The sequence below is a fragment of the Cyclopterus lumpus genome, chromosome 1 (genome assembly GCF_009769545.1).
Source record: "Cyclopterus lumpus isolate fCycLum1 chromosome 1, fCycLum1.pri, whole genome shotgun sequence".
Taxonomy (NCBI): domain Eukaryota; kingdom Metazoa; phylum Chordata; class Actinopteri; order Perciformes; family Cyclopteridae; genus Cyclopterus; species Cyclopterus lumpus.
Window position 1 is genome coordinate 23461770 of NC_046966.1, and position 14798 is coordinate 23476567.

Consider the following 14798-nt stretch of genomic DNA (forward strand, 5'->3'; position numbering starts at 1 on the left):
TAATTTATTTTATTTTATTTATTTTATTCAAGTTATTTTTAAGCTGTTCATCAGAAGTTCCTTTAAAATCGGACGACTTGTTCTCGACAATATAGTGCTAATAAATGAGTACAATATTTGACACATACAGTATACTTTTACGTCCAAAATGTAGAATATTTGTTATATGTATTCACACATGACTGTGTCTTTCTTTAGCTACACCAGACTCGCAAAAACTCAAAATATATGCAGTAACTAAACATAAAACACACAAAAAACGTGTATTATACATTCCTTAAGTCACACATGGATATTGCTCGTAGTTATAACCATCAAATGAATGAAGAACAAAGTGCACTAATAAAGAAGTATTTCAGTCCGAGGAGGTTGTGGGGGCTGAGAATATTGTGATAGTTACAATATAAAGAAGCTTTAAGTGATACTTTTCCACAGTTGACAGGAAACGACTCAGGAAACATACAAAACCACAACACTACCATCACCAAATCCTATTTCTTTTTATTTAAAGCGGAGATATATCGTGAAGAACTTTTCTTACGAACACACATTTGGGTATCTGGAGGGCCCACGCACCCACAAGAGGGTCAAAGTTCAAGGTGCAATGTTAAGAGGAAGTAGTATGCCCCAAATTAATGCATACATGCAATATGCATTTTGTAAGGGCTTATCTCTTACCTCTGCAAAGGTGCACCACAGTTCTTTCTCACGAGCCAATCAGAGCGGACCATGCTTTTGTGGGGGGTTTGCTTAAAGTGACAGTCACTTATTAAATGAAGCGGCTCAGACGGAAGATGAAATACAGGTATGTTTAAACAGATAGTATGACCACTGAAGCATATCAATATGTTAAGAGCAGAAAAATAAATAAATACAAGAACAAATCTTTTATTTCTTCGTTAGAGTTTAAATGATTAAATTCCCCGGATGAGCGTAAATCGATGAAAGGACATATTTGTTACATCAACTTGTTTGTATTTGTTTGTAGCCAGAAGCAAGAAAGAATAAGACAATTTGCTACACTACGGTTATGAAAGTAAAGTAAATACGAGGTCTTATTTAGTTATATCTTCCGAGTGAGATGCACTGGTTTCTTTGGCCCTTTGCCCACCCAGAAGTCGATGGCCACCTGGTGAATAAACACCTGTCGGTAAATATCAGACCGTAACAGAAGGTGTCACTTTTGGCTCTGTTTGAAGGCGTCTCTCACAATTTTCACAATTTTCATAAACCAAACATGCAATCGATTTAATGGTGAAAAATAATCATTAGTTATTAGTTACCTCAACCATCTACAACAGTGAAAACCTGCTTTCACATTATTGCATAGTAATAATAATGTTACATGTTACTGCTTTTAATACTTAAAGTGCATTTTTTCCTGATTATACTTACATACTTTTACTGAAGTTTTCAACATTTTCAATACAGGACTTTTACTGTTAAAGGAGTATTCCTCATTCCTGCAGGTGTTCAGTGGGAATCGGGGGACTGTGGCAGGTGAGTAAGATTGTTTTCATCGTCATGAAACCCTTCAGTGAGTCCTCCTGTGTATCAAGTGTCTCCAAAAGGGTCCCACAGTGTACCATTATTCTGTCAGTATGCCGTGGACACTACAGCAGGAGCTGCATCAAGCTCAACACAGTGAGATGAGGATGTTGCACACTTCCAGTTGGCCTTCAAACTAAAAGCTTTAGATTCCTCTAACAAGTATATACAGTATTTAGTATTAGTATTATATGTATTATTATATAGTAATATATGTAAACAGATTGCTCAACTATTGGTTGAATTCGTCATACTATATGCAAATGTGTTCTATTTATAGGAAAATAATTCTCGAAGCAGCACTAAATGTTAGTTAAGATAACCAAGATATCAAACACGAATGATAATGATATTTTTATATATATTATTCGTAACCTCTGTACTCAGTATTATATTTATTGATTCATGTATTTATTTAATCAATGAGTCATTTAAATCCAACGTATTTTGTGTTTATTTTATGACTTTCCCATTTTATTTAATAATTGTTGTATTATTACTTATTCTTTTTATTGATACTGGAATAAACCGTTAGTATAATGATCAAGCAGTTTATTTATTCATTAAAATGCAATAACCTTTATCATATGATTAATTTTTTCAATATTTGATAATGCATACAAATTTCTATCTCTTAATTTCTTAATCAAAGTCTAGCTTACGTTTTTTTTTTTTTTTTTGTGAACAAATAAATATTGTCTGCACATAAAATAGTGAAAATAACAACAACAACAAAAAGCATCGAGATTAGTTCCGTAAACCCGGAAACTGGTTTTATTTTGGAGGTTTTAACACAGGAAGTGGTGTTAACGGCCGGTTCGTGCCGCCTTGACGGGCGATCCTCGGTGACACATCTCCTCCACCACACCACCACCTCCACCTCCACCTCCTCCTCCTCCTCCGCTGCCGCTCCGCTTCGCCATTGTGCGTGGAGCCCAGTGAGCGTTGAGGTCGAGGCTGCCGCTTGGGGGGGGGGGACGACGGCGGATAATTAACAAACAAACAAACAAACGGACTAACGGCTGAATTATCCTCCATCTTCTTCTCCTTCTTCTTCCTCCCGAACCGTCCGCCGCTTCCCTCTCCTGGCCTCACCGACGACACCCATGCAGCAGAGGAGACCCCGGACGGGACTAGCTACATGTGGTGAGTGACGGACCGGACGCCGACACCTTTTAAATACACTGAAACTTGTCCTCGTGCCGCCTCCACGGGGCGACCGTTGGTCCGTCGCGAGCCTGAGCGGCGCGAGCGGTTCGCGACGTTACGTTAACTTATGAGAGGAAGAAACGTTACGACACGTTTACTACAGTGTTTAATTAATTTAATTAACATTAATGTATTAATGTAATACCTCAGTTCACACCTTTATCGGTTGAGGTGTTTAATGTAAAAATAAAATAAAAATACTAAATACTAATACAAAAAAAAAGAACAACCGCTTTCCTCTCCGGTTCTGCGTGGAGGTTGTGGCCGGGTGAGGGAGCCCAGCGGCCGGGGCAGGTGGCGGGGAGCAGCCGGTGGCCCGGAGGTCCCGGTGGGTCTGAAAAGCAGCTGCTGCTTTGACAGCCATATAAAGCGCTCCGCGGGTCCCTCGCAGTGATTAATGCATGCCGGAGAGAAGGAGCCGGCATGTGAGCACATATCCCGGACTAGGAAATGGCTTTTTTAAGTTACGCTATTGTGGTTTTTAGTTGGCTAGAGGTGGTCAGGAGGTAACTTTAAATGGTTTTAAATGTTCCCATCGGGGCTTGGAGTTAACAAGTTCATAGTCTTCTTGTTGTACTTAATTACACGTTTATGTAATGTAGTATCAACAAAGCAATAATTCATGTTTTAAGTTTGGATAAGGAGCCAGGAGCCTACATATACATACAGTAGATACATACTTCCATATTTTCAGTTTCATTCTTAGATATTTTTGTGTGCATAATAGGTACTGAACTGGACATACCTTTTAATAGAATTAATTAATTATAAAAGGCCTTTAAAACTTTCTCTATTATTGATTGCTCCTTTTTTTTAATGAATCAGCAATCTGTGTTGTCTATAAATAGCTCAAAGTAAATATCTTAAATTGATATATCTTGCCTGACCTGCTCGTTAATAAACAAATACACAAGTTTTAAATTCATATTTAAAAGAAAAACAGTGTAAAGTATATTTTTTTTAAAACAACAACTCCCATTTGAGAAGCTGTACCCAACAAATGTTTTATTTTTTCATTTTAATACGTAGAATATAGTGAACAGATCGATTTACCAATGTTCATACATCACAGGTATAGCTGTCCATGTTTGTTTGAATTACTCGTTTGGCAGAAAAGTGTTCATCCACCTTGGAAAGCTTAAATGTTTTATTACAAACACAAAAAGAAGAGAAAAAGTAATGTTACGAAAGGTGATTTGCAGTAGTTGTATGAAGGCAGCGTGTCGAACCAGAGTATCCCAGAGTTGTGTTGACACAATCCGCAGCTGGGCGGGTCAAAGGTCGCCGTGTTGCATGTTTCCTTGGCGCGGAGTCCAGGTTTAAAGGGAAGAATGCGGTCGGTTTTTTAAAGAGCGGAGCAGGCGGGGTTAAAGCAGACTGACATACGTCCGCTTCGCTCTTGGGGCACAATCGCCACTTTGTGTGAATTATGTAAGACTTCGACATTGGACTCGCTCACGCCGCGGGACGCCAGTCACGCTCGACGCCGCCACGAGAGAGCCTGAGCGACGAGCTGTTGGAGACCCCGCGTCGTCACTTCTCCGTGCACGCTAGGCGTTTTTGTTCATTTGCAGGTAATTTGGTCGTGAACCAGAGAGTTGGGACGCGTTCAGATTTTTCACCTGACGATCAGGTGTTTAATTAGGTTCACTCCCTTTTTTTTTTTTTTTAAACCGTTAAACAAAACAAAACAAAAAGACATGACGATTTACTGTAAATTTCGGTTTATTGATTTTATGTAACGTCAGACTGGAAAGTTTTGCGTAACAAAACGGAACAAAAGACTCTTAGTCATCAATGACTCAGGAACGACTGAAAGATTAAAAAAAAAAAACACACACACACACACACACACAGCGGGGTATATCCTGCAGTGTGTTGAGGAGGTGTCAGTAGCAGTAAACACACAGGATTTCTCTTCTGTGAGTAAAGTCCACCTCCACTTCCTGGACTACGAGTTTCCCTTTTAACACGGTTCTCGGCGCTAATGAGGAACAGACACACGCGTCTCTTATTTTTAGAGCCGAGTTACACGGATAACAAAACTAGACCTTCACAATAAAAAGAAAACACACGGTTAAAGAGAACGTTTCTCTTTTTCTCTGCCAGAGTGATGCAAAAAGAAAGTGTCTCTTTAAACAGGTCAGTGAGCAGCAGCAACGTGTTCCTACATGTCAGGCTGAGACACACACACACACACACACACACACACTGTTAGTCAGGTAGACAAACACACATATACATACACACACACACACACACACACACTGTTAGTCAGGTAGACAAACACACATATACATACACACACACACACACACACACACACTGCTAGTCAGGTAGACAAACACACATATACATACACACACACACACACACACACTGCTAGTCAGGTAGACAAACACACATATACATACACACACACACACACTGCTAGTCAGGTAGACAAACACACACACACTGTTAGTCAGGTAGACACACACACATATACATACACACACACATACACTGCTAGTCAGGTAGACAAACACACACACACTGTTAGTCAGGTAGACACACACACATCACACACACTGCTAGTCAGGTAGACAAACACACACACACTGCTAGTCAGGTAGACACACACACACACACTGTTAGTCAGGTAGACACACACACACACACTGTTAGTCAGGTAGACAAACATACACACACACACAAACACACCGTTAGTCATGGAGAAAAACACACAGACACACATAAACACAAACACACACACTGTTAGTCAGGTAGACAAAAACACAGACACACTTAAACACACACACACACACACACACACTATTAGTCAGGTAGACAAACACACAGACACACATAAACACACACACACACTGTTAGTCAGGTAGGCAAACACACACAAACACACACACACTCTTAGTCAGGTATACAAACACACACACTGTTAGTCAGGTATACAAACACACACACTGTTAGTCAGGTAGACAAACACACACATAAACACACACACTCTTAGTCAGGTATACAAACACACACACACTGTTAGTCAGGTAGGCAAACACACACAAACACACACACACTCTTAGTCAGGTATACAAACACACACACACTCTTAGTCAGGTATACAAACACACACACTGTTAGTCAGGTAGACAAACACACACATAAACACACACACTCTTAGTCAGGTATACAAACACACACACACTCTTAGTCAGGTATACAAACACACACACACTCTTAGTCAGGTAGGCAAACACACACAAAAGGACACACACATTCTTAGTCAGGTAGACAAACACACAGACACACATAAACACACGCACACACTGTTAGTCAGGTAGACACACACACAAACTTAATCAACACACTGGATAAGAATGAAAAGCATACTCTGATTTATGGTCTGTTTGACTCTAAGAAGACTTGAAACTAGAGATTGAGACCATAAACTCATGTTTACAATGTTTACTGAGGGACTAAATCAAGAGAGAAGTAGAGTCATTTATATAGACTTCTATACAACCAGAGGAGTCGCCCCCTGGTGGTCAGGAGAGAGAATGCAGCTTTAACACATGAAGCATAGACTTCTATACAACCAGAGGAGTCGCCCCCTGGTGGTCAGGAGAGAGAATGCAGCTTTAACACATGAAGCATAGATTTCTATACAACCAGAGGAGTCGCCCCCTGGTGGTCAGGAGAGAGAATGCAGCTTTAACACATGAAGCATAGACTTCTATACAACCAGAGGAGTCGCCCCCTGGTGGTCAGGAGAGAGAATGCAGCTTTAACACATGAAGCAAAGACTTCTATACAACCAGAGGAGTCGCCCCCTGGTGGTCAGGAGAGATAATGCAAGTTTAAGGCAGTTCATCATATTGTTTAATTCCTCCTAAAAAAAATGAATTATTATTTGAATATCAAAAATAGTCGATCGACTAATTAATGGATCGACTCATCGTTGCGGCTCCAAAGTCTTTTCCTTTTCAAAACGCCGTCTTGGATCTACAGTTTAATCACGAAGAGAGAATTATTTCGTTGTTGCTCCAAAAGTGTAGTGATCAGAAACCTGAAGAAAAGTGTGAACGTGACGCTTTATCACAGTTTATTTGGGGTAAAAAAAAACAAAACAGGATCTATAATCTGGATTTGATTTGCACGTCTCCAAAACACGGGATTCCCCCCCCCCGATGGCGTCTGTGAAAACCAGAGTGACTGAAAGACTCTGCAGCTCGGCCTGCGAGCAGCCTCAGCGGCCGCATGGCCGTGCACAGCGTTGCTACGTCTGCATTGCAGGAGTCGGTTTGTGGGAGAGAGAGAGAGAGAGAGAGAGAGAGAGAGAGAGAGAGAGAGAAAGATGGCGGTCGGTGTGAGTGTGCTGCTGGCTGTCATCAGGATGACTAAACACACGAAGCCCGCCGAGCGAGAACACATTCCTGGGGAGGAGGCAGCTGCAGCTCCCCACAGCGTGGTAGTAACACGCCGCCGGCCCCTCTGCGTGACGACACTGATCCAGGAGCAGCAGCAGGGAGCGGCTTTCAGACCCCCGAAATGTCTCAAATCACACCTGCAGAAAGTCCTAAATTTAGAAGAGCCGACTCAGCTGTGTTTTAGCTTTACTTTTATCGGTGACTTCTCAAGACAAGTGGCCAAAACAATGTTCTGGTTTCAGCTTCTCAAATGTGAAAACGTGTCTATTAGACGTGGTGCAGGTGCAAACGGAATTGAAAAAAAGATGGAGATCCAGGTAGCGGAGGTCTCCTGGTCCTGGGGTCAGGAGGTCATGTGGTCACATGGGTTGACGCTGAGGTTTCAGTCTGTACTCCGAGAGCTGCTGTAACACAACACCAGCTCTGATAGTTTACTCAATGGAAAGGTATGTGACATACACACACACACACACACACACATACACACACACACACACACACACATACACACACACACACACACATACACACACACATACACACACACACACACCTGTCATAGCTCCACGACAAAGACTTTGGTCGTTTTTTTGCCCTTTTTCCCACAACTGCAGTGTTTCTGAAACTATTTTTGGATTTCTACCTCATCTTACACAGACAGCTGGCAGAGGGGGAGGATGGGGGGGGGATATTTGAACCTCAGCCAGCTGATCCAAAGTCAGCCACAAGAAACCGGTTGGATTCGTAAGGATTCACGATCACTACGGTTAAGCTTTTATATTCAGAAGTCAAGTTTCTGTAGGAAAAGAAGACAGACAGACATGGGGGAGGATGCGTGTCTCTCTCTCTCTCTCTCTCTCTCTATGTTCCTATGTCTCTCGCCCCGTCACCTCCTCACCTCGTCCTCTCTGGGTGTCGGAGCAGATGGTCCCTCTGAGGGGCCCCGCAAGGGTTTAAAGTAGTGAAGAGAAGGAGGGAGAGCTGATGAATAATCATGTATAAGAGAGAGCATGTGTGTGTGTGTGTGTGTGTGTGTGTGTGTGTGCACGCGCTGTTTAATTCAGTTTATGTCAGCACTTTCTGACGCCTGTTGGCCGAGTAATCGAGAGGTCACAGGTTCAAATCCCCACCGCCACAGACCTCCAACAAACAGCTGCCTTCATCGGCAAGTAACTAAGTACATTTACTAATAAGTACATTTACTAATAAGTACATTTACTAAGTACATTTACTAATTAGTACATTTACTAATAACTACATTTACTAATAACTACATTTACTAAGTACATTTACTAATAAGTACATTTACTAAGTACATTTACTAAGTACATTCAAGGACTGCACTACGTTTATTTAACATGTGATCAATGTAAAATATGATACTGTGCTATAGATGAAACTATCCGACACTAAATGATTAATGATTACATTAAAATGCTTCAATAGAATTAATGTCATGACTAGTCACTAAAATTAACTAAAACAATAAACAGCATGTGTGTGTGTGTGTGTGTGTTTGTCTGTGTGTGTGTGTGTGTGTTTGTCTGTGTGTGTGTGTGTGTGTGTGTGTGTGTGTGTGTGTGTTTGTCTGTGTGTGTGTGTGTGTGTGTGTGTGTGTGTGTGTGTGTTTGTCTGTGTGTGTGTGTGTGTGTGTGTGTGTGTGTGTTTGTCTGTGTGTGTGTGTTTGTCTGTGTGTGTGTGTGTGTGTGTGTGTGTGTGTGTTTGTCTGTGTGTGTGTGTGTGTGTGTGTGTGTGGTCATCAGGACGGAAGTCGCCTGTTTCCTGTGTTTTGTTGTTCACGGAGTCAGAAGGTGTCAGCTGACTGTGGCTCACATGGGAGCAGGTCAGCTGACTGTCCACACACACACACACACACACACACACACACACACACACACACACATTTCTCATGCTCAGCTTGCAGGAAACCTGTGACTTGTCCATCGCAACTCTCCGTGTCATAAGTCATGTGACACGCGGCTCCTTTCAGTATTTCTCAGCAGCACTCAGCATGTGTTTCAGTTCATATGTCAATATGTCAATATGTCAATATATGTCTGTCACAATATGTCAATATACACAATATGTCAATATATCAATATATGTCAATATGTCAATATATCTTAATATGTCAATATACACAATATATCTTAATATGTCAATATACCCAATATATCTTAATATGTCAATATATCTTAATATGTCAATATGTCAATATATCTTAATATGTCAATATATCTTAATATGTCAATATGTCAATATATCTTAATATGTCAATATGTCAATATATCTTAATATGTCAATATATCTTAATATGTCAATATGTCAATATATCTTAATATGTCAATATATCTCAATATGTCAATATATTTTAATATGTCAATATATCTTAATATGTCAATATACACAATATATCTGAATATGTCAATATATCTTAATATGTCAATATACACAATATATCTTAATATGTCAATCTACAGCAGTAAAATGCGACATAAACATTAATACAGCAGTAATATTAATCCAGAGAAATCATCTTTAATAGTAAAACACTGACAGGGAACATTTTATTGCACTATGAGTACTTTTACTTTGATACTTTTACTGAAGTGAGGTTTTAACTGTAGGACTCTTACATGTAGTACACAGTGTGGTATTAGTACCTTTACAGTGTGGCATTAGTACCTTTACAGTGTGGTATTAGTACCTTTACAGTGTGGCATTAGTACCTTTACAGTGTGGTATTAGTACCTTTACAGTGTGGTATTAGTACCTTTACAGTGTGGTATTAGTACCTTTACAGTGTGGTATTAGTACCTTTACAGTGTGGCATTAGTACCTTTACAGTGTGGTATTAGTACCTCTACAGTGTGGTATTAGTACCTTTACAGTGTGGTATTAGTACCTTTACAGTGTGGTATTAGTACCTTTACAGTGTGGCATTAGTACCTTTACAGTGTGGTATTAGTACCTTTACAGTGTGGCATTAGTACCTTTACAGTGTGGTATTAGTACCTTTACAGTGTGGTATTAGTACCTTTACAGTGTGGTATTAGTACCTCTACAGTGTGGTATTAGTACCTTTACAGTGTGGTATTGGTACCTTTACAGTGTGGTATTAGTACCTTTACAGTGTGGTATTAGTACCTCTACAGTGTGGTATTGGTACCTTTACAGTGTGGTATTAGTACCTTTACAGTGTGGTATTAGTACCTTTACAGTGTGGTATTAGTACCTTTACAGTGTGGTATTAGTACCTCTACAGTGTGGTATTGGTACCTTTACAGTGTGGTATTAGTACCTTTACAGTGTGGTATTAGTACCTTTACAGTGTGGTATTAGTACCTCTACAGTGTGGTATTGGTACCTTTACAGTGTGGTATTAGTACCTCTACAGTGTGGTATTGGTACCTTTACAGTGTGGTATTAGTACCTTTACAGTGTGGTATTAGTACCTTGACAGTGTGGTATTAGTACCTTTACAGTGTGGTATTAGTACCTTGACAGTGTGGTATTAGTACCTCTACAGTGTGGTATTGGTACCTTTACAGTGTGGTATTAGTACCTTTACAGTGTGGTATTAGTACCTTGACAGGGTGGTATTAGTACCTTTACTGCTGTGAAGTCTGAATACTTAAGTTTTGTTTCAAATTCTTGATTGATTTGACTTTAAATGTTCCATAAAAGATATTTATAAATACCCAAATTACCTAATTTGACTCCGCCCTTAATTGCTACTATCAATACTGTATATTTGTACCCTGAAGAAGTTTTTTAAATGCAACGTTTAAGTTTACTGAGTATTCTGTCTCCGCTCCACAGATTCATGTTGGGTAACGGGGTGAAGCGGAAACTGGACGAGGATGAGGACGTCTTGGAGGAAGACCGGCGCCCTCTGGTGGCCGGCGGCATGTCGCACGCCTCCTACACGCTGCAGCGCCAGACGGTGCTCAACGTGTCGCTCATGAAGCTGTACGGCCCGCGGACGGGCGCCGACCTCGGCCTGCAGCGCCGGGTCCTCATCAACAACGTCATCCGCCGCATCCACGACGACTTCCGGCAGGAAGGAGGCGTCGGCGCCCTCTTCTTCTCGGCGGCTCCGCCCGCCACCGAGGACGAGGCCTACCGACAGGCTCCGCCTCCGCCTCCCTCCTCCTTCAGCATCCTGTCGTCGTCGCTGTCGGGTCTGACGCCGCTGGACTCCTGCCTGACTCCCGCCTCGCTGCTGGACGAGGACCTGCCCATGTTCTTCACGCTGCCGCCCTCCTCCTCCTCTTCCTCCTCCTCCTCTTCCACCTCCACCCAACACCACTCCCACTCCCCAAGGCCGCCGGCCTCGCCGTCGCCCAAAGACAGCTTCTCCTCAGCCCTGGAGGAGATCGAGGAGCTCTGCCCCTCCTCTTCATCTTCCTCCTCCTCGGGCCCGCCGTCACCACCTCAGGTTCAGTTTGATGTCGTCATGAAGGAGGAGGTCTTTCAGGAGGTGGAGAAACCTCCTCCTCTTCCTCCTCCTCTTCCTCCTCCTCCCTCGCCGTCCTCCACGGGCTCCTTCCTGACGGACTTCGCCCTGGACGACGTCCTCTTCACAGACATCGACACGTCCATGTACGACCTCGGCCCCTGCCCGCCGCCGTCGGGAGCGCCGCCGTCCAAGATGGCCCCCGTCACGATGGCGGACGACCTCGTGCGGTCGATGTCGGGGTACGGAGCGGCGGGGGCCGGCGCCCAGAACCAGCCTTTCAAAATGGACCTGGCGGAGCTGGACCACATCATGGAGGTGCTGGTGGGCAGCTGAGAGGACGTTTTAGTCCTTTTTTTTTTTAATGAACTTTTTGTTTAATTTTGTACAGTTTTTAAAGTCACGACTGGTTTTATTCTGGAGGATTCACGGGCGTCGGTTCAGGGGCGTCGGTTTGCGAGCCGCCTTTCACGCGTGCGTTCGTTGCGCAACTCATTGCCGGAGGGCGCCGTTGTTCCACAAGGTTTCTGAGAAAAGCTTCCAACACGCTCGCCAGGCAGAGGAAGAACCCGTTCTGCGGCCTCGTGGGCGGAGAACCATCCTTAAAAGGAACTCTGCTTCGCGCTCAGCCAGGAAGTGAAATAACGCCTCCCATCACGATAGCATCAACGCTAGCAGCACTTAGCTACACGTTAGCTAACGGGACGGAAACACGCGCGCGTCAGCGTGTTCTTAGGATCGTCTTCCGGGCTCGATAACGCCGGCGTTGAAGTTCTCGTCCGGTTTTCTACCACCGCTCCGACAAATTGTAAGAAAACAAAGAGACTTTTCTACCGTTTTTACAAACGAGAAGAAGAAGAAATGATCTCATCAGCATTTAGGGAAAGAAAACTAAACAACCCAGTGCCTTTTTTTTTAAATAATCAAAAACCTCGATCGCACGGTCACGTCTCGCCACCAACTCTGAAGGTTTTTTATTTTTAGTTTAATAACCTCAATTTTCATCATGTAATACCATCTTGAAATCCAGAAGGTCCGACCTGCTTTTATTTTGTCAACAAAGAATGTGAAAGTCTTTTTAAAATTGGCGCACATGTCAATTTAATTGTTTTGTTTTGTTCTTTTGATTTGATGAGAAGAAGAAAAATATACTTATTTGGCATAATTGGTTTTGTTTTCACTGCAGTCGTTTAAAACTTTTAGTTTCAGACGCACAAAGAGGAGAAAATCTCGTTGGTTGAGTTAAAACCTAAAAATCACATTGTAAAGAATCTAAATAGTCAATTGTGTTTTTGATAAATGTTTTAGATAAAAAGCTACAAAGAATTAGTAGGAAACGAAAAACATTGAACTCTTAAGTTGCCTCTGAATGCAACATTTTCCTTGATTTGACACCGTTAGCTTAGCATGAAGGAAAAAAAATCAACTTTTCTTTTTCATTTTGACGCAGAAATGTTGCCGTTTCAAAAAAAAGAAGTTTGTTAATTAACTTTTAACTCAACCAATGAAACGTCTCCTCCTAAAATGAAGTGTTTAAGAGCTTCAACCTGGAGGTTTAACGGTGAAACAGACGTCCCAACACACAGCTCTATGAATTATTTATTATCTCTCAAGATCTGTGTATATTTATTGTAACTCATGACACTAAAATTTTGTTTGTACAAAAACATAAATCTGTATTCTTTGAAAGGATTAAGTGACTTCCTGAGTCGACTTGGAAGTCAGTTTTGATGAAAAGTACCATCATTTAATAAATGACTTGGTTTTGTTAATACTATGTAAAATATTTGTAGGATTTCAGCGATGCAAACGGCCTCAATTCAATGTGTGAGAGAGAAAGTTATATGTGGATAAACACTGGGCCTGTTTATTTTATTTTGTACTTTTTTTTCTGAACTCCATAACCCTTGTTTGTTTGTTTGTTTGTTTGTTTTGTTTGTCTCCCCCTGGTGTTAACATGCTGTCTGTGTATGGACCTCCTATCCGTCTTCAATGGATCAGATCGATCAGACCTGGATCAATCATGTCCTGATACGTGAATATTCACGCTCCACCTGCTGGACAGATGACGTAACGTCTGTCTCCACCTGCTGGACAGATGACGTAACGTCTGTCTCCACCTGCTGGACAGATGACGTAACGTCTGTCTCCACCTGCTGGACAGATGACGTAACCGCAGTTGTCTTCATACATTATGTTTTTGACATGTGCATCTATAAAATATGCAGTTTTTTTGCAGTTGGTACAAGTTTTCATACTGTTTTTTTTAATTTAACGTCACAAATGTCTTTATGATTTAATTCTCGTTTGTTCTTTTTCTAGTTGTTTCGCCACCATTTACAATTTATTTAAACAAATCTTTTTTTTTTATACGGCCGTGAATCAGTATGAAGTAAAGAGCTATTGGGGACACGCTGATCAATACAAGATCGATACAAACGGATAAAAGATGCAGTAGATTTATTATTCCACTGGAAATATAGCTGATTATCTTTTTACTGTAAAATCAGCAAAAAGAAAGACAACGATTGGACTAACCAAACCTAAATTCAGGTGTTTTTATTTTTAAAAACTGGCTCCGGGGTGTTTTGTTTGTTTCCATCAAACCAAATGTTATTATTTTATTATTTCTTATGGATTGTTTATTTTTCTGGACATTAAAAGAAGGGCAGGGGTTAGTTACATGACTCTGTGCCTTGTCCTATGCAATATGACATTTTTAATTATATTTTAATGTGTAAAATGAGGATTCAGCTCTGGGGGGGGGGGGGTGTTCCACTTAAGTAATTTTATTTTCTACATTAAAGGAGAATTATCTCATCTTTGTCTTCTTCTCTGTCTTTTATTTATTACCTTTTGTCTTCTGGTTCGTTTCTTACAAACATCAAGAAGAATATTCTTTAACCAGTTAAAGGGACAGTTCACCCAAAAAACAACAAGTTAAATAAATCACTTGTACATGTGGAGGCGGAAACATTTCATCAGGTTTCTTTTTAAAAAGGCAATTTTGTATTAGCATGATGAATTTATATTTATCAACTAAATGTTCCATTCACCAGCTCTACTTCATTATTTAGTCTTTAATAATTAAACTAGTGTACTTGTGTGTGTATATATATATATATATATAAAAAATACACATGTGTTGTGAGTAAGTTTCA

At 41.1% G+C, this 14798-nt stretch overlaps 2 protein-coding genes across 7 annotated transcripts in view; one reads left to right on the forward strand and one right to left on the reverse strand.

Annotated features, from left to right (window-relative positions):
- The window catches only part of LOC117732666 (E3 ubiquitin-protein ligase TRIM21-like), a 703346-nt gene that overhangs the window by 253766 nt on the left and 434782 nt on the right, over positions 1-14798 (reverse strand). The gene's annotated exons all lie outside the window — the stretch shown is intronic.
- On the forward strand, positions 2339-14346 carry LOC117732945 (SERTA domain-containing protein 2-like). Of its 5 annotated transcripts, none has more exons than XM_034536186.1 (4): positions 2378-2694; positions 11001-11467; positions 11671-11961; positions 13639-13784. In XM_034536186.1, exons 2-4 carry the CDS (start codon positions 11005-11007, stop codon positions 13674-13676), a joined length of 792 nt encoding a protein of 263 aa, XP_034392077.1. In that variant the 5' UTR covers positions 2378-2694; positions 11001-11004; the 3' UTR covers positions 13677-13784. The 5 variants fall into 5 exon arrangements, with proteins under 5 accessions (XP_034392054.1, XP_034392058.1, XP_034392067.1 ...); XM_034536194.1 differs by having other exon boundaries at positions 11671-11955; XM_034536163.1 differs by having other exon boundaries at positions 2339-2694; positions 11001-11961; positions 13639-14346.